This window comes from Cetorhinus maximus, chromosome 1 (genome assembly GCF_964194155.1).
Source record: "Cetorhinus maximus chromosome 1, sCetMax3.hap1.1, whole genome shotgun sequence".
Classification (NCBI taxonomy): Eukaryota; Metazoa; Chordata; class Chondrichthyes; order Lamniformes; family Cetorhinidae; genus Cetorhinus; species Cetorhinus maximus.
Window position 1 is genome coordinate 188234847 of NC_135879.1, and position 18774 is coordinate 188253620.

Sequence of the window (18774 nt, forward strand, 5' to 3'; positions counted from 1 at the left end):
GCAGGTCTGACAGCATCTGTGGAGAGAGAAACAGACTTCTGAAGCTCTCATATGGACTCGAAATGTTAACTCTGATTCTCTCTCCACATATGCTGTCAGACCTGCTGAGTTTTTCCAGCATTTTATTTTTACCCCAAATATACTCATTCAGTCTCTATCTCACTCAGGCCGAAGTCTCCCCTTACTGGCCGTGCACCTCTTACTGATCTGCTAGTCTTTCTTTGTAAACAATATTTGAGATGCATAAACAGTTTTGTTATATATTTGCATGTATCATTTCAACTCCATCTGAGATTTGCTAGGATTATTTCTATCTTGTTGTTGCAAAGTTTTATGTGTTATTAGTTTTAATAGTCAAATGCAAATGATGCATCATACACCCAGATTTGTTGTGAAGATACTTTAGATTTGGTGGGGGTCGGGATGTGGGGGGGAGGGAATTGTCCATGGAGATATCACTTTAAGAGTCTATGCCATGAGGTTGCCTATTCCCTATATTGCAACAGTGTATGAAGGTGCTGGGCACTGTTTGTTCTGCTTTGGGGAGAAGTGGAGGAGTTTGGTCTGGTGTGTGTGTCGTTGGTAGCTGGTTGTGCGTGTTTTTTTCTCTTCTTCATAAACTGTTTTCAACAGCCACCTGTGTCCTTTGGAAGGTCCAAATCCAATAGTCAGGTTTGGCATTGCTAGATTTAGGTTTAGTGTTCTTTTAGAGCTACAGTTGTTAGGACTAGCGTTAGAGCTGCATTAAACCCGGGCCTCAAAATTAGGACAGAGTTTGGGTTAGCCAGGATTAATTTGAGATGTTAATATTAATTTCTGGAAAGGAAATGTTCATTTTGTGGTGGGAGATTAATTTTACAGAATAGTAGAGATGAGATAATTCACAGGATCTGAAATACTTTGATACACATTGATGAGAGGATTTTTGGTTTTTTTCAAGTGTTTGTTTTATCCTACACAAAATTATTTTTAAAAAATGAATAACTTGTACCTTAATGTCATCATGATCATGTACTTACAAAATTCTGAATGTTAACAGGCACGGGGTCAAAGTTAAATGGAAGATGCATGTAAGTTGTGGACAAGATCTGTTTTAAGTGTCAAATGTTACACAGCTGATTGAGGTCACTGCCCTTTAACAAAGTCCACTTTAATTACCAATCATGAGAAATGCTCTGAAAACTGTTACCACTGTCAAATTGTATCTAGGAACATAGAACTTAGGAGCAGGACTAGGCCATTCAGCCCTTCGAGCCTGCTCCGCCATTTGATAAGATCATGGTTGATCTGATTGTAGTCTCAACTTCACTTTTCTGTCTGTCCCCCATAATCCTTGCCTCGCTTGACTATCAAAAATCTAACTCAACCTTGAATAAATTCAATGACCCAGCCTCCACTGCTTTTTGGGGGAGAAAACGCCTCAGAATAATGACACTCAGAGAAAAAAAATTCTCCATCTTAAAAGGGAGAATTCTTATTCTTAAACTGTGCCCCCCTATTTGTAGTCTCCCCCACAAGAGGAACATCCTCACAGTATCCACCCTATCAAGACCATCTGGATCTTATATGTTTCAATAAGATCACCTTTCATTCTTCTAAACTCCAATGGGTATAGGCCCAACCTGTTCAACCTTTCTTCATAAGATAACCCCTTCATCCCAGCAATGAGTCCAGTTAACCTTCTCTGAACTGCTTCTAACACAATTTTACCCTTTTTCAAATAGGATGACCAAAACTATGCACAGTCCAGATGTGGGTGTGGTCTCACCAAGGCCTATACAGCTGCAGTAAAACTTCCCTACTTTTATATTCCATTCCACTTGCAATAAATGCCAACATCCTATTTGCCTTCCTAATCACTTGCTGTGCCTGGCTTACTAATGTTTTGTGATTCATGTACCAGGACACCAAGATCCCTCTGTACCTCAGAGTTCTGAAAACCTCTCTACTTAAATAGCATACTGTGTTTCTATTCTTCTTGCCAAAGTGGACAAATTCACATTTTCCCACATTATACACCATCTGTCAATTTTTTGCCCAATCACTTAACCAATTATACCCCTTTGTAGAATCTTTACCTCCTCTTGACAACTTACTTTCCTACCCATCATGGTGTCATTGGCAAGTTTAGCTACCATTCTTACAGTCCCTTCATCCAAGTCATTGATATAGATTGTAAACAGTTGAGGCCACAGCACTGATCCCTGTGGCAATCCACTAGTTATAGCTTACCAACCCAAAAATGACCCATTTATCCCTCCTCTCTAATTCCTGTTAGCTAATCAATCCTCTATCCATGCTAATATGTTAACCCCTACACCATGAGGAGGTATCAGCTGTGGCTCAGTTCATAGCACCCTCGCCTTTGAATCGGAAGGTTGTGGGTTCATGTCCCACTCCCGGAAACCAAGAACTGTGAATGTACTTGAAAGAGTTACATGCGATCTGTTGATAACTCGGAAGAGATACACCATGAGCTCTTATTTTGTCCAATAACCTTTGATGTGGTATCTTATCAAATGCCTTTTGGAAATCCAAGTTCATCATATCTACTGGTTCACCTTTATCCACCTTGCTTGTTACTTCCTCAAAGAGCTCTAATAAATTAGTTAAACATGATTTCCCTTTCACAAAACCATAATGATTCTACAGTTCCCATAATGATTTTCTAAGTATCCTGCTATAACCTCCTTAAAGATGGATTCTAGCAATTTCACTACGACAGATGTGAGGCTAACTGGCCTACAATTTCCTGTTTTCTGTCTCCCTCCCTTCTTGATAAAGGTTACATTGGCTATTTTCCAATCCACTGGGACCCTTCCAGAATCTAAGGAATTTGGAAGGTTATAACCAATGCCTTTACTATCTCTGCAGCCACTTATTTCAAGACCCTTGGATGCAGGCTATCAGGTCCTAGGGACTTGTCTGCTTTTAGGTTTAATAGTTTTCCCAGTACCTTTTCCCTGATGATGGCGATTGTTTTAAGTTCCTCCCACCTTTACACTTCTGGACTTTCAAGTATCTTTGGGAAGATTTCTCTCTTCTAAAGTGAAGACAGACACAAATTACCTGCTGTAAAACAGCAGAAGGAAGCTGCTGTTTTCACTGGATGTCTTGTATTCATAGCAAATAATATACTCAAAACCACCATAACCATGGTGATTAAGCCACGTGAATGTTTGCATCAGTTATTTCTTGGATGGATGGAAAGAGAATTCTTGTTAGAGTGGTTTGTATCTGCTCATCTTGTACAGTGGACAAGTTTGATGCTCATCCAGGTCTTTACTTTTTTTTTAGTAAGATTAACTAGCTTCATTGTTTACACATTTGGCAGTTAGGATAGTGTTGACTCCGTCAGAAGTTTTCTAACTGTTCCATCCAGATATCACTTTGGTTAATTATAAATTTAGAACTTCCTGGAACAGATAGGTCTTTGACTTAAAGTACACTTTTAAGTGGACTCAGATGAATAGAACAGGAAGAGAATAAATGCCAATAAAGATTGTAGTTGTTACATATGCGAGATTTTAAAAGATTTTTAAGTTTCAGTACTGTGTCTTTAATTTAGGGTAAAATGGAGGAATGAAGGGAATCATGTGACCTGTTCTGAATTCTGCTGACAGCAAGCCTAGGTGGCTTGGATGTTAAAGGTTAAAGATTGTTTTACTGGGAAGAAGGTGCAAGTTGTTCACACCTGTAAAATATGACCAAGGAATCTGTGCTGACGGTGGATAGTCTGTTAGTCTCCAAAGTCCCAGCAAGGTGTTTAATACAGGTCAGGCTTTTCAAACAGTTATACTTTAAATTGTCTATTTAGTTTCCAAGTTAGAATAGAGCTAGAAGTCTAATTAGCATTTCTACAGGATTCAAAGCCCATGTGATTCACATTGACATGGAGATGGGTTTTGTGAGGGGAAGAAGGCATTGTCGGATTGGCTTTTGGGGTGTTTTCTTAAAATATCACTGGATCTCACAATGTCAGTCTACAAGGATCCAAGAGAGAGTAAGTCTCTATGGTTCACCACACAAGATTGCGGGTGGGAGTTCATGCTCAGATTGAACAGACCAGGCTCGTGAGGCTTTTAATGAGACTGAAAGATTCGCCTAGTTTTAACTAAAGGTAAGAATCTCCAATTCACCCCTCCCTGTGTAAGTCAGTTCGGGGAGTAGGAGTTACCCGGCTGAGAAAGGAAAAGAAATGAAGCCCTTGGGAGCTAAGAATTGCTTTGGACTTGTTCCAGAGGAATAGAGACTACTTAAGAGAGAGAGTAAAGTATAACCATAGAGGGAGACTTTCAGTTGCTTTAAATGTTAAATGGGGGATCTTTTCTGTGGTAGAGTATAAGTTGCCACTGAAATTGACTAAACGCTACGCTGCTTTTAGTTTGTGTGTTACAGTAAAGGTCTGTCATGTGATCCTTTCAGCCATCCACTGGAACTTCAAATTTTGAAAAAGTAATCAGTCTTTACGGGGATCATAACATGAAGCTCGAAACAAAAACAGAAAATGCTGGAAAAACTCAGCAGGTTTCAAAGCATCTGTGGAGAGAGAAACAGAGTTAACCTCAGTGGTGGGAAGCTTCTCGAAAGAATAATTCGGGACTAAGCTAATAGTCACTTGGGCAGATGCGGGTTAATTAAGGAAACCAGCACATGCTTGTTAAGGGTAAATCATGTTTAACTAACTTTTTTTTTGGATGATTTGATCGATAAGGGCAATACTGTTGATGTGTGTACGTGGACTTTTAAACATGTTTCTCTCTCCATAGATGCTGCCAGATCTGCTAAGTTTTTTCAATCATTTTTTGTTTTATTTCAGATATCCAGCATCCACAGTATTTAGCTTTTATTAACATGAAGTAAGATGTTCTTTTGATAAGGCTATGTGGAATTTCTTTCCAGCGAAGACGAACAGAGTGAACATATAATCCTTGGCTCACTGGACAAACAAAATGTGCTTGTTAGAAGATTGAAAGGGGACCTGATTGAGATTTTCAAATTAATAAAACATAGGATCAGTTAGAGCTAATTATATTTAAGAGGTAGATTCAGATGGGATGCAAGAACGCACGACTGCTTTGGGTTTTGGAAATGCTCACCAAGGGGGTTGACAAGATAACTGCGGGTGAGAAAAGTTATTCCACTATCCTTGGCTCCTTTTGGGGGCTTGATTTTCAAATCGGGGTCAGGTTAATTTCTGGGTGCCGACCCTGCGCCGCACATGCGATGCTATCTTGTGATGCAAATACTGTGTTGGGGCCGCTGACGAACTCGGTGTTCAAGGAGCGGCGCCGAGCAGAGCCCGGGGGGGGGACTCCCTGCAGATCGGCCAGCAGCATTGACAGGATGGCAGCCCCGAGGAGATCCTGGCGCCACCTTAGGCAGCACCTCGGAGGGCCAGCAGTCTCACCGAGCGCAGAAGTGGCCAAATGGAAGGTAAAGTGCAGCATCCAGCGCAGGGCACCCTCCCCCCGCTCCCACATTTTTTCCAACTCCCGCTTGAAGTCTGCAACGGTGCCCTAACATGCACCAGAGTGTTTCCGAGTTCATCAGTTTCAAGCTCCTTTAAGAAGTTTAATGGACCTTTAACGAGGGACGAGTGGATTCTTCATTCACTTGCACCCACCCCCGAGAAACGTGTCGCGCTCCGCCCGGAACCACTGGCAGCCGAAACCCTCATCTTCGTGTCCAAGACTTTTCAGCTAGTGCAGCACTCCCGTGCCGGTAACACAACAGGCGCTAATTTTGTCTTGGGTAACATTTTATTGGGAAGGCTACGCTGCTCATGTCTTCCCTTGTTGACAATGTTCTAAAATGCCTTATTCTCGCTATTATAAACAACGCGGGGGGGGGGGGGGGGGAGGGAAGGGAGGAGGTGGGGAAGAGAATCTTAGTGGATACTATGAAACAACAGTTGGAAGATATAACATACATCGATCTTGATTGTTTGCACCCGTTCAAAAGAGCTATGTTTTAATGAAAATCAGCAGTAAACATTTAACTTTCCCCCCCCCCCCCCCCTCCTAAGAGGGCATTTCACTTCCTTTAAACACATGACAAGAGTGCTATGGTATGCTTAAAAAATTAGCTCATGGTTTATGCTACAATTACTTGTACTTCCCTACAGCAGAATAATTCAGTTAAGGCATGGGTAAGGCTGTATAAAAGAAATCACATTCAGCCCTTGCTTCCATCACTCAACTCCCAATGACCAGCTAGTGTGTGTGTGTGACAAGTACAGAGCATTTAGGTAATAAAAGATGGCAAAACCAACTGATTTACTTCACCATCCTTTCTTCAACCCCTCCCCTCTAGCCATTGAACTGATGCTTGAACAGTGTGTGTTGAGCCAAGTTGTTGAATGTAGATTGTGGTATGGTATAGAGTCTTACAGAGTACAAGCTTCCAGCTACGAGCTAGCTGTCTCAAACCAGGCAGTAGCCAAGTTTCAATATTAGTCTCGATGTCCCAACTGAAGGGGCAGGGTAAGGGAAAATCCTAATTTCCATTCAGGAATTGCTGTTGGAAATTGGATTTAAATAGACATTGGTTAAGGACATAATACTTATGTATAGTGTCCTCCATAGTCAAACTGACTTGACATTCACCGTTAGGGAGCATATCTCGAGAGTTAACTGAGCTACTCTATACAGAGTGGAATAAGCATTCCTCAGCCAAACATCTCCAAAACTGATTAACTGGTCAATTCTTCAGATTACTACTTTGTGGAAGGTTTTAGTTGCCGATTCATTTGCCTATTGCCATTTGGCAGGTTAACATGATAAAGTAATTCATTGGCTGTAAAGTAACTTTTTTTTTTATACATAGGATGTGAAATAATTGTATAAATACAAATCCTTTTAATGATAGTTTATTCCTAGCTTATAGCACACAAGACATCACCTCATTGGTATTTTACAGGATTTTTTTTTTTAAATTGGGGAGGTGGTGTAGTGGTTGTGTCACTGGACTGTCATCCAGAGACCCACGTCAATACTCTGGGGGACAGGTTCAAATTCCACCATGGCAGCTGGTGGGATTTAAATTCTGGAATTGAAAGCTAGTCTCAGTAACGGTGACCATGAAACTATCAATTGTTGTAAAAACCCATCTGGTAATGTCCTTTTGGGAAGGAAATCTGCTGTCTTGACAGATTAAGATTTATCCATGCCTGTTTCCAGAATAAATAACAAAACCATGAATAACGTAGAAAAAGTGTCCTAAACTACTTCTGACAGCCTTCGTTCATGTACAAATGTGTAATGGAGAAGTGCCAAATCACCAGCTTCTGTGCCGTAAATGACTTTGATTCTAGCACAAATGCAGGCTTGACCCCTCACTCTGTGCAGTCCAGCTGAAATCAAAAACTACACAAAGCGACCAGGGAGAGATAACCAGATGTTGTGCTCTGCTGGGCAGCTCAGCACCATTAGTGGTGGCTGGAGCCTGCCACCCACAATCCAATCCAAAAAGGTGCATATGTTTTGAGGGAAAAAAAAGCTACAAAATCAAAAAAGGGTGCATGTCGTCGGAGGGAATCAAAATCAAATCAGAACCAATGGGTTATTTGTTGTTGAAAAGATTTTCAGAGATCATACAAGATTAAAAACACCACAAGATAATTTTATTCCAAAGTTTAATAAACCGTACAAATAACGAGCTTACACAGGTAATTGCATAGGATAAAGTTGAATTCCAAGGACATTCATAGGGAGAAGAAACAGTTACATCACAGAAGGGCAAATGGTTGTTAAAACTCCCAGTCTGTGTTCAAGATCTTTAAATCTATGACAAAAATGTACATATTTTCACAAGCCCATATATTCAGGGTATAAAAGGTTTACAATGTCATGGTGGCATCCCCAATGATTTATTAAAGATGTCATTAGATTTTACATTAGGGATATCTAGTGACACTTTCTACTATATGCTACAAATAGTAACCTTGGGTCAGTATGATACAACAGCAATGTTTGCCAATAATTGCCAGTGTGGTCCCGCTATCAGAAACCAGGCCTTTTCCACATCTTCACAAGCTTCGAGTTTATCTGTGTTTCAAATCGACACAAACCACTTCTAACTAACAACTAACCAAAAACCAGACTTCTAAGCTGCAGCAGAATAAAGCTCTGGGAGTTTGGAGGGGGGGCAGAGGAAAGTGGTGTGCATTATTTTTATTTTTTTCATGTTATCCAGCATCAGATCAGAGAGGTCTTAATAAATGCACTTTTGGCAACAGCTCTTCAAGTCAATATATTTTGCTTTAAAACTTAGACAGAAAACAAAAGCTTGTCAAGAATGGAAGGCCATCAGGTAGAGAACTGAAAGTAAAAGCTAATATACAGTTATAACAGCTAACATGTCTATGGCATAAATGTCAAGGTCTGCCCAGTTCACTGTAATGGAGAGGGCAGGGCAGTCAGAAAAGAAAAAGAAACAATTGTTCCCACACTGCAGTTAAAGTTTAGTTTTAAAAGAAAGACTTCCCCCTTGAAATTTATTGGTTTCAATACAAACATTTGAGCCTACATTAATTTGTTGTTCTAAACCCCATGTTGTGTTTCACACTTGGCTGGTGGTTTGCAGTGTTTACACAGAAGACGTTGTTGTACCATGGGCACTTGTGGCATGTAAAGCTTTTCTTTTTTTCCCCCAGTTAGTATTATTATAAGTGGCTCAGATCCACTAGAGTCTGCTCAAGCACCTGATGAATGCCCACATTCTCTTCTTTTGCCTGGGCCAGTTTTTCTATTGGTTCATGGAAAAAGAAAAATGAAAAATGAAATTTAAATAAAAAATTGAACAGTCTGATTAAATCGAAACAAATGAAAAGTTGCTAAATCAAAAAATGTAAACCACCATTTCATTATACACACAAACACATTAGTTAACATTAGTTTAACAATTACAAAAAAATTCACAATGTTACGAATATTTGTTTACTTAATTATGAATTTGCCAACTCCAATGCAGCCTTCTAAACTTTCAAATAGTTTATATCTCTACATTCCCCTCCATTTAGTCTTGTTCCTTCCCCTTAAATGTTACCCTCTACAAACATAGAATCACTTCAACACCATGAATTCCACAACAGTTATCCAACTGAAATCATGGTTGAGCCAAGACATTTTAAGTCAGGTTGCAATTACTCCTTGGATTTCCAAATATAAAACAGATTTAAATTGCAATATTTATATATGCATTTTACACAACAATATGAATGGAGTGCAAGAATGCATTCATTTTACAAGAACAGAAAAATTCGAGGGCTCAGAAGCAAATTGCCAGGTAAATTGGCTGTTTTTTTTAAAAAGCTACTCAATTAGGAGTGGCTAGCTTACGTTTTCTCACATGTCACATCTAAATTCACTGTGCTCAGATTAGTCTTTCATTCAAGAGAAACCAAGTTGACAAAGACAGAATTAATTCAAAACCTGCTGTTAAATAATTTGAGATTAAATACCTGTGCCGTTTTTATTTCATACAAACAGACATGCAAAATAATGCTACGAATAGGTATGGAACAGAAAGTAGTGTCAGCATTCATTAGTAAAAAATAATCAGGCAAGACAACATAAAGCAGGCTTTTTGGCAAGTCTTCAAAAGATAAAGAAAGTCAGTTGTTAAGTTCATTCAGGACAACCCTCAGTTCACTATTGAGAAGACGATTTCTCGCTACCTCCTGACGGAAACGCTCTATTGAAACAGCATCAGTGACAGCAGATGAAAGAAGAGAAAGCTTTGTTAGTCATGTGGAACAGATCACCTGGTTTTAACAGGTTTAAACTATTCACATGAAGGAATGAAGAAAAAACAAAAACACACATACCAAAGAAAGCACCTCTTGGGTTTAAAGCAAGAATAGTCAGAGTATTTGGAAAATAGTTTTGAGAACGTTTTAAAACGACCTTGTTGTTTCTCTGCATTATGCTGAAATTAATATGGTCTAAAGCCAGGTAGGCATGTAGCAGGATCAAGAACAACTTCCCAAACAAAAAATGAAGTCCTGGAACTGATTAACTACCACAATGAGGAATATTCATGAGGTACACCAACCCACAGAGAGCTAATCCACCTCAAACTGGGCAGGGGGTGGGGTAGAGATACCTTGCCATCTCAACAGTATACCAATCCCAAATGCCAATATGCAGTGAAAGGAGATTGTGATATCAAGAATAATCACCCTGATCCATCCCTCCAACAGACAGACAAGCTCAAGCACCAAATTGTCCACTGTAGGTAATTAGGTGCTCATTCAACAGAATTATACCAGAGCAAAGGTTTAAAAAAAATCAAAACATCTACTTAAACATACAAGTAAGTTGTATCTTTAAAGCAATGTTACAAGTATTAATCCAACAAAACCAATTCAGTGCAGCTTCTAGAAGGTTTCTGCCCAAATGAGTACAGATTGGGCTTGCTTAAGGTTAGTTAGTATTGCCTTATACAAATGGCTTGTATATTTGTACAGCCTTTCCCTTTTGGTTCCACTATGACTGGTTATTGTTACATGTACAATTACTACTTGCTGGGAAAGCAGGCAGTTATGGCACACTACAAATCAGATGGGAGAAACTCATTAAATTTATTACACAACTGATAATTGTCTCACCTATGTAAAACTTAGCTTGCGAAATTTTAAATACAGGAGATTAGCAAAACACATTAAATGAAGAGATGAGATCTGATTTTTAAAAAATTATTTATGGGATGTAGGCATCACTGGCAAGAGCAGCATTTATTGCCCATTCCCAACAGCCCTCAAGGTGGTGGTGAGCCATCTTCTTGAACCATTGCAGATGCACCCACAGTGTTGTTAGGAAGAAAGTTCCAGGATTGAGAGTGGAGCCTGCACAAATCTTCACCCTCATGGATGATTAATAACTACACAGTTCTCTATTGTACCATGATTTTGTGACACAGGAAATAGTGAAAACAAACCAAGAATTTACAACAATAGTAGTGCCTATCTACACAGAAATCTCTGCATTAATTTTGAAGCAAGTTCATCTAGAAACAGGCAAAGCCAAGGAGAAAAACAAATACATACATAAAGCATATAGAGAAATTATAAATTCAAAAGCAGATGAAAAACACAAAGATTCATCAATTCATCTTTCCATTTCACTTGCTAATCCTTTAATACATCTATAATATTTTACTTCTGAAAGTTGAAGCAATGATTCAAAAGCCTAATAAATACAAAAAGATTCCTATGCCAACTAAGTTTTATCAACTCAAAAGTACAAACTTTAATCAGTGGAGTGGATGAGCATGGGGAGATGGTGGTTGTGGCAGAGTGAAGAGTGGGGAAAGAGAAAAACACAAAAATATGAATGGGCTTTACACAGCACGAGAGATTCCAGAAATATTTTGTCAGCTTACTATTGCTAACAATAGTAAGCTGACTATTGGTAGGGAAATCACAAATGCATTTGGTGGCATAGTGGGAATGACACTGAACTAGTAACCCAGAGGCCCACACTAATGCTCTGGGGACATGGGTTCAAATCGCACCACTGCTGGAAATAAATTTAATAAATCTGGAATATAATGCTAGTCACAAATAGTTGACACCTATTGTCAATTGTCACAAAAACCCATCTGGTTCAGTAATGTCCTTTAGGGAAGGAAATTTGCCATTCTTACCTGGTCTGGCCTACATGTGACTCCAGATCCACAGCAATGTGGTTGACTCTTAACTGCCCTCTGCAATGGCCTAGTAAGCCACTCAGTTCAAGGGCAATTAGGAATAGGCCTTGCTAGCAACACCCACTTCCCATGAAAGAAGAAAAAAATGCATTCGCTATATTTGTCTGATTTTGTTAATCACAGCTGACACCTCTTAGTTTGAAGTTGAATAATGCAAATTGAATTCAAGATTTTTTCACCGAGGCCAGTTGAGAGGTTTGGAAATCACTGTTTGAAAGGATGGTAGTGACAAAAACCCTCATTGCATTTAAAAAACACTTGGATATGCACTTGAGATGCCATAATCTACAGAGCTATGGACCACAAGCTGGTAGCTGGGATTAAACTAGATAGTTCTTTCTCGGCTGGCACAAACATGATGGACTGAATGGCCGCATTCTACTCTGTAAATCTTCCTATGTTTCTATAGGACATCTCCCATGCCGTTTTCAGTAGTTTCAAACTACTGAATAATTCAAATCCTGATCCCCTCCTCAAACACAAGCTCCTTAAAATTAACACGAGTAGACTGTGATGAAGAGGAAATCTTCCCTTTTAAATCTTAGTCCTCTCCGTGCAATATTAAAGCATTTAGGTATTTAAATCATGTATTTAAAAATGCTGCTACATCCAGTCATAATTGGTGGAGGACAATTAAACAACTAACTGAGGGAGCAAGCTCCACAAATATCCCCATCCTCAATGATCAGGGAGCCCAAAACATCAGTACAAAAGACAAGGCTGAATGCTGCAACAAGCTTCAGCCAGTAGTGTCGAGTGGATGATCCATTCCAGCCTCCTCCTGAGGTGCCCAGCATCACAGATACCAGTCTTCAGCCAATTTGATTCACTCCATATGATATCAAGAAACACGTGAAGGCACTGGATACTGCTAAGGCACTGGGCCCTGACAACATTCTAGCAATAGGTCTGAAGACTTGAGCTCCAGGACTAGCTGTAACCTGAGTGAAGTTGTTGCAGTATAACTACAACACTGGCATCTACCCGGCAATGTGGAAAATTGCCCAGGTTATGTCCTGTCCATAAAAAGCAGAACAAATCCAACCCGGCCAATTACCACCCCATCAGTCTACTCTTGATCATCAGCAAAGTGACGGACAGCAGTGCTATCAAACAGCATTTACTCAAACAACCTGCTTACTGAAGCTCAGTTTGGGTTCCACCAGGGCCGCTCAGAACCTGATCTCATTACAGCCTTAGTTCACATATGGACAAAGAGCTGAACTCCAGAGGTGAGGTGAGTGACTGCCCTTGACATCAAGGCTGCATTTGACTGAGTGCAACATCAAGGAGCCCTAGCAAAACCGGAATCAGTGGGAATGAAGGGGAAAGCTCTCCGCTGGCTTGAGTCATACTTAGCCTTCCTTTTTAGCTGTGGTTGTTGGAGGTCAATCATCTCAGTCCCAGGACACCAAAGCAGGAGTTCCTCAGGGTAGTGTCCTAGACCCAAGCATCTTCAGCTGCTTCATCAATGACCTTTCCTCCATCAAAGTCAGCAATGGAGTTGTTTGCTGATGATCGCACAATGTTCAGCACCATCCGCGACTTCTCAGATTGAAGTAGTAAGACCTGGACAACATGCAGCCTTGGACTGATAAGTGGCAAGTAACATTCACACCACACAAGTGCCAGCCAATGACCGTCTCCTACAAGAGAGAAGCTAACCATCGCCCCATGAAATTCAAAGGCATTACCATTGCTGAATCCCCCACTATCAACATCCTTGGGGTTATCATTGAGCAAAAACTGAAACAGCCATGTAAATACTGTGGCTACAATAGCTAGGAATTCTGCAGCAAGTAACTCACTTCCTGACTCCACAAAACCTGTCCACCATTAACAAGGCACAAGTCAGGAGTGTGATGGAATATCCTCCACTTGCCTGGATCAGTGCAGCTCCCTCAACACTGAAGCAGCTCAACATGTGTTATGGCACAGCTCAAGGTATATGCCGAGCTGCCCAAATCCCAGAGGGAAACTTGAAACAGCTGCCAAAACAGTTTTTGCAATTTGTATAGTATGAGGAGAGTTTTTGAAATCAGGCAATGATGTCCCCAACTACTAATGATTTTATAGTAGAGTAAACATTCATTAAAAAATATTAAAAAAATACAATTACACTTAAACACAAGAATGCCTTCACACAGCAAACAGTACCTTAAAACAGTTCCACAAGCTCTTAATCACCCTCAAGACCAACCTTTCCCCTTTTCTGTTCAGTAACTATCCTTATAGATTTTTAAAATCTATACAATTCCAGTAATTTTTAAACACAGTGCCTTTTTTCCCTTGGGGTGTCCTCTGAGGCTAACAGCATCTGGGTCTTCAGGTCTGGCCTTGTTCCCACTGTCTTCTGGGAGTTCTGACCAGCTATCCTGCCTATCTTCTGGGAGATCTAAGCAGCTACCCCTTCACAGGCTTCAGTATTTCCTTAAACACATTCCTTCCCTTTGATCTCTCTATTGTCTCAACCAGATTTGATTAGACTCTCTTTTTAAAAAACCTAAGAGCTAAAGAAAACTTACCATATCTTTACCTTATTTACTTGCACCTTTTTACAACCCTTCGAACTAAAACAATTCAAAACTATTCCTATTATTGCTTTATGTAAAATTCTAATTGAAGTTCCTCTTGGTTCATTAACATATGAAAACCACATCTTACTGTTGGCTTTAGACTCTTGCAGTCACTCTGGCTCTTACTCCAATTACCATATGTACATCCCCACAGCCGGTCTTCCAGTACATAAGAAATATGACAGGGTTATTAACAGAAGAAAAATATTCCAATTTCTTGTTTTCTTGACACACGGAAGCAGCTCAACACCATCCAGGACAAAGCAACCCGCTTTAATGGCACCCCATCCACCACCGACACACAGTGTACCATCTACAAGATGCACTGCAGAAACTCACCAAACCTGCAACCACTACTGCCAAGGTGGTCAACGGCAGCAGATGCAAAGAACACCACCACCTTCATGTCCTCCCCACCCCCCACCACCACCACCACCACAAAATCACACACCATCCTGACTTGGAAATATCTCTGCTCCTTCACTGTCACTGGGTCAAAATCCTGGAACTCCCTCCCTAACAGCACTGTGGGTGTACCTGCACCACATGGACTGCAGCAGTTCAAGGCGGCAGCTCACCACCACTTTCTCAAGCCAACTGGTGATGGGCAATAAATGCTGGCCTTGCCAGTGATACCCATATCCCACAAACAAATACATTTTGCAAAATTGGTGCTATAGCTTGAAGGACGCCACTCCAAATCAAGCATGGGGCAAGGCAAGGAGGCAAACATCCATGAACTACCACAGCCAGTACAGGGATTGAACTTGTGCTGTTGTCATCATTCTGCACCTGACTCAAGCCATTAAGCTAACTGACCCTCATTTGAACACTTCAGCTGAAAACTTTCCCCCTCTCTGCCAACTCAGTGTTAAGTGCTTTTAATTTCACCTGTGTCCATTCCAATTTTTAAAATGCAAGTTCACTTCACTTAATGAAACTCCCACTAACTTTTCCTTAGCATTGAAATATTGTATGCACATCCTCCCTAATTACCCTCAAGAAGGTGGCAGCTCAAGGGCAATTAGGAATGGGCAACAAATGCTAGATTTTCCAGTGACATCCATATTCCACAGACAAATTAAAAAAAATCTAACTGCACTGCAGACTTCCAGAAACAAAATTTAAAATTCTATTTTAAAATACTCCCATTTTGTAGAACCCCTTGGCTTAGAGGAAAATGACAGATTCTATTGTCTTTTCCGACCCTGCAAGCTATCAGGTCTGTCCCAAAGTCTACAAAATTTCATAAGACTCTCTCTCAAAAATAAACCTCATCTTATTCACGACCAAACAAAATATACAAATTGATCATTCAAAGGAGGAACCATGATATCAATCAGACGCTCATTTCAATGGAATTTATTTAAATGATAGGGATTATGAAACTGAAGGAAGGAGCACTTCACTAGATAAATTAGTTTACTAGGATTCAGGTAGGTTGATTAAATCAAGTTCCTCCTGGTTCAAGTTAAAATACAAAGTCAGTCTCTAACAATGTGCATTTATATAGCACCTTTAATTGTGTAACATGTCTCAAGGCAGTACAACTTGTCATTTTCAGAGGAATGACTTTGTACTAGGTTACAACTTGATCCAGTCACAAAACACAGCCACTGTGACTTAATCCACTGCCACATAGACTAATGAATAAAATCAAAGAATATGGAATCGGGACAAGCTTCATGACAGAAAGCAGAGTGTGGGAATAAAGGGTAGGTATTGAGTAGGCGTTAGGAAGAGATGTTCCACAAGGATTAGTGCCGGGACCACTGCTGTTCACAATTTAAATTAATGATTTGGACTTTGGAATCAAAAAGCAAAATTTCTAAATTTGTAGATGACCCCAAACTGACTGGGAGGTGTCGTCAATACGGAGGACGACTGCAACAAATTACAGGAGGACATTAATAAATTTGCAAATGAAGTTCACAGATAAATGTGAGGTAGTACATTTTGGTAGAAAGAATAGTGAGGTCACTTATTACTTGGAAGGTGCAAGTCTAGGTGAGGTAGAGGGACAAAGGGATCTCGAAGTACGAATACACCAATCACTAAGTTCTGCCATAGGTTAGAAAGGCCATATAACAAAAAAAAAACAAACCAAGCACTAGGCTTTGTCTCGAGCGATTGAGTTGAAAAGTAGGGAAGTTATGTTAAACCTATATCGAACCTTGGTTGTGCCACATGCAGTTCTAGTCACCATATTATAAAAAGGATATAAAAACATTGGAGAGGGTGCAAAAAGATTTACAAGGATGATACCAGAAATGCATGGGTATATATTTCAGGAAAGGATTAATGGGCTGGGTGTTTTTCCTCTTGAAAAAGGCCAAGGGATGACCTAATAGAGATCTTTAAAATAATGAAAGGTTTTGATGGAGTGGATACAGAGACAAATGTAGGGAAAAGCCTAACTAAAGGCCATCAAAAAAGAGTCAAGAAATTCCAATAGGGAATTAAAAATTTTTTTTACCTAAAGTGGTTAGAATGTTGAACTTTCTACCACAAGGAGTATTGAGGCAACTAGTATAGATGCATTTGAGGAAGTATAGAAGAAGGGAATAGACGGTAAAATGGTGGATTTAATTGAAGATGGGAGGAGGCTCCAGTGGAGCATAAACACCAGCATGGACTGGGAGGGCCGAAAGGATATACAACACAGTTTAGGCCAGTGTAATCCTATGTAACTACAGTGATGTTTTGCTACTGTTCCAAAGTCTATTTTTTTTCTTAAATAGACCAAATTCAGGAAAATAAGAAAACTAATCCACCATTTTAGTATTTTGTGCCATAGCCTGTTCAAGAAGGCAGCTCACCACCACCTCAAAGAATAGGTATGGGCAAAAAAATGCTGGCGTTGCCAGCAATGTCACACCCCAAGAACAAATAAAAAAGGCTGTCGTTTCCTAATCTAACTGACTAGCAATAGTTGAAAGTTGTCTGATGCATATCTAGTCCTGAAAATCTTTCCTTGCACCTCTCTTCTTTCTTCCCCCTCCCAAAACAACCAAAATGGCCTCAAAAACAGTCAGAGAAAACAATTTACTGCATTTAAATGCAAATCTCATTCCAAACTCATGTAAACCTCATGACTGAAATTCGGACTTTTGACCCCTGCCCCTCCCCTTGCGCCAAAAACAGGATTATTTCTGAGAATATTTGATGAAAAATAACTGCTGTATTTTGACTTTCCCACTCCAGAACCAACATTAGTTTATTTGGCTAATGGAGAAGACAACAGAAATATAACAAGAAAATTGAACCGTATGAAGTGAAGAATTACCTTCCAAATCATCAATTGCCTTCTCCAGTTTTGCTACAGATCTTTCAGCAAATTCAGCTCTAGTTTCAGCCTGTAAGAGAGGTCATTAAAGGACATTGCTTTAGGGCACTTTCATTGTTCCTTTTTACCACAATGTGATTCTCTGAACTCACTGTAGAGCAAAGATAAATTCACTAAGATAAAAGCAAAATACTGCAGATGCTGGAAATCTAGAACAAAAACAAAAATACTTGGAAAAACTCAGAACTGTTCTGATGAAGAGTCATTCAGACTCGAAACGTTAACTGTATTTCTCTCCAAAGATAAATTCACTTCTGGCTACAACTTAATTGCTGTTAATTTTATTCAAATACCACAGCCCCCTGACTACAGGACTGAAAGATGTACATAATCAGAACAAAAACAAAATTACCTGGAAAGACTCAGCAGGTCTGGCAGCATCGGCTTCTCCACCGATGCTGCCAGACCTGCTGAGTTTTTCCAGGTAATTTTGTTTTTGTTTTGGATTTCCAGCATCCGCAGTAGTTTTTTGTTTTTATCTCTGTACATAATCAGAAGGTTGGGTTTCATACTTCAAAAGCCTTACTCAAAACCAACTAAAAGGGTCTTCAGTCCACAGCTAAGTTGCAGGCAGGTAACCTGTTCTCATTGCCCGTGTCAACCAGCCCACATGTTGGGGAGTAAGCACCGACATTTTACAGAATCTCAGCAATAATTTATTTTACAACTTTATTCCATGGCTTTGCATCAAAATTCTAGAATTTGTAAGGACAAGACTAAGATTCTTTTCCCCCTCATCACTTCAAGCCATCACTATGGAGGCTTACAAAAGAGGTCAAGGCAGTGCATAGCCGATCTGGAAGGTTCATGCTTTGACCCTTTATGGAGCGGTTAGCTGATTTCAGATAGGGGTGGCAGTGGGTTGGGAGAAGAAAGCCAGTATTTGTGCTCCAAACTGTCTACAGATTTATTGCTGGAAGCTCATACAGGGGAAAGACAGTGAGCTCGGCACAATTACAATGAAAAAACAAAACAGGGAAGGAAAAAAAGTCCCACCAGACAGAAATCCATCCCACTCTAATATTGTTCCCAAAATGAAGCTGGTTAGTATTATAAATTTCTGTCACTCACCTCTTTTAATTTGTCTGTTAACAGCTTGATTTCTTCTTCATATTTATCTTCTTTCGAAGCATACTGAGA

The 18774-nt window shown here is 39.9% G+C and overlaps 1 protein-coding gene across 8 annotated transcripts in view; it reads right to left on the reverse strand.

The window, feature by feature from the left end:
- Positions 1-7602: 7602 nt before the first annotated feature.
- LOC144685977 (tropomyosin alpha-4 chain-like) overlaps positions 7603-18774 on the reverse strand; it is a 104410-nt gene continuing 93238 nt past the window's right edge. For 4 of the 8 annotated variants that reach the window (XM_078551070.1, XM_078551079.1, XM_078551085.1 and 1 more), the window contains 3 exons: positions 18706-18768; positions 17575-17644; positions 7603-8748 (listed from right to left, as the gene is read on the reverse strand). In XM_078551070.1, the coding sequence (XP_078407196.1) occupies positions 8666-8748; positions 17575-17644; positions 18706-18768 (216 nt within the window). In that variant the 3' untranslated portion in view covers positions 7603-8665. Of the gene's footprint in view, positions 8749-9527; positions 9697-17574; positions 17645-18705; positions 18769-18774 lie in introns of those variants that run through there. The other 4 variants (XM_078551112.1, XM_078551102.1, XM_078551128.1 and 1 more) reach the window with 4 other exon arrangements.